Raw genomic sequence first — 1468 nt, 5'->3', positions numbered from 1 at the left:
GAGAGAGAGAGAGAGAGAGAGAGAGAGAGATTTCGTGACGTATTTCCGGTCTCGGGCGCACAAATCTTTATTCATTGACTCTCATAAGAAGTTTTAAAAGTGCAGTAGCTCCCCTTCAAATGCAATATATAGGACCAAGGTGGGGCACTCCATTTCAGTCGCATCTGCTCTTAGCATGGCACGCTTTGACAAGTTTCTCATCGCTGAGGTGTTCGTGGCTACACATAGTAGTTACGTTGAATCGATGGTAGGATTCTGCCTTGTGAATTTCTCCCCTGGACTGAAAAAAAGGTTTGGAGGAGCCGTGCCATCGAAAAATAGTGTCACCTTGCTCTGTCCTTGGATGACGGTGAGAGGCACACTGGTGGAGGGCCACTTGTTCCTGGGAGGTAAGGGCTTGTCGCTGTTCCATAAAACCACAATCTACAGTATCCAAAAAATATTTTTTTAAGTGAATGCTGTACTAGATCTGTCTCATATATGCATTTCATTATTCATGCACAATGTCAGAGCATAATGATACTTTTCCATATGATACTTAAACTACACCTTATCTATGTCATACTATTTCTTGCATTCCACTTGTAAACTTACATTGCATACACTTTAAACCTGTTCTTTACTACACTGTATATTATACTTTCCCCATATTATATCTGGACTACAGCACATCGTCCAAAATGTGTGTACTTATCAGTGTGTGGATAAATGACATAGACAAACGACAGAGCGGCCAGCCACCCACCTGCGCACAGAACTTGGACTTGGCCACAGCGATGATGAGCTTCACCACGGGAGACGGGTGCGACTGCAGCGGACTCACCGTATGGATCACGCCGGTGAACTGCGGCGGGGGGCTCTTCCCTATACGCGTATAAATGATTGAGCCAATAATTTTAGCCATTTGAAGAACAAAAACGTGCATCTGCAAATTGGTTTGACTGATGTCTATGTTTGAATTTTTACAATGCATAAACATTTTTTTAGAATAGACATTCAATAAAAATGTTTTAATTACACCATTTTAGGGGAAAATTAAATGCAACAGATATTACAGGATTGTTAATAAATGCTTAGTGGGGTGGATAGTGTGTGTGAATGTGTGTGTGTTGAAGCTGCCATCTGTCTTTCTGACACACACGCGCACACACTTTCTGCTCGCATGAGCACGCTTGTTAAATCCTCCACTGAACTGGTCAGGTTTTGATGCCCTCCGTTGGCGCTGCCAATCAGCGCCAATAACCCAAAAGTGTCCCGTTTGGGAGCAGACCCAAAATGAGCGGAGCCAAACTTGAAGCGAGCGCGCTTAATGAATGAGCCGCGATATCCGGTGCGATGGCTAAATGTACTCAAGGAATTGAGGGTGAGAAAAAATGTTTTTGGCATACATTTGCAAAATCTGGATGTCATCAGTCTCCAGTGTGTAGCAAAAACCAAGAAAATTAAGTTGACTCAACACTAAATTTCA

General features: G+C 42.9%; 1 protein-coding gene across 1 annotated transcript; it reads right to left on the bottom strand.

The window, feature by feature from the left end:
* Positions 1–83: 83 nt before the first annotated feature.
* On the bottom strand, positions 84–924 carry LOC109509621 (exostosin-1-like). The gene is made up of 2 exons (XM_019859452.1): positions 746–924; positions 84–423 (listed from the first exon to the last, which is right to left on the bottom strand). Exons 1-2 carry the CDS (start codon positions 902–904, stop codon positions 232–234), a joined length of 351 nt encoding a protein of 116 aa, XP_019715011.1. The 5' UTR covers positions 905–924; the 3' UTR covers positions 84–231.
* Positions 925–1468: the final 544 nt, after the last annotated feature.

This window comes from Hippocampus comes, unplaced genomic scaffold, assembly GCF_001891065.2.
Source record: "Hippocampus comes isolate QL1 unplaced genomic scaffold, H_comes_QL1_v1.1 C16971266, whole genome shotgun sequence".
Classification (NCBI taxonomy): domain Eukaryota; kingdom Metazoa; phylum Chordata; class Actinopteri; order Syngnathiformes; family Syngnathidae; genus Hippocampus; species Hippocampus comes.
This window is presented reverse-complemented; position numbering and strand designations above follow the sequence as displayed.

Coding starts and splice junctions, on each gene's coding strand:
- LOC109509621 (XM_019859452.1), bottom strand. CDS start 904: ATGGCTAAAATTATTGGCTCAATCATTTATACGCGTATAGGGAAGAGC. Junction 424..745: donor AGTCCAAGTTCTGTGCGCAG/GTGGGTGGCTGG, acceptor TGGATACTGTAG/ATTGTGGTTTTATGGAACAG.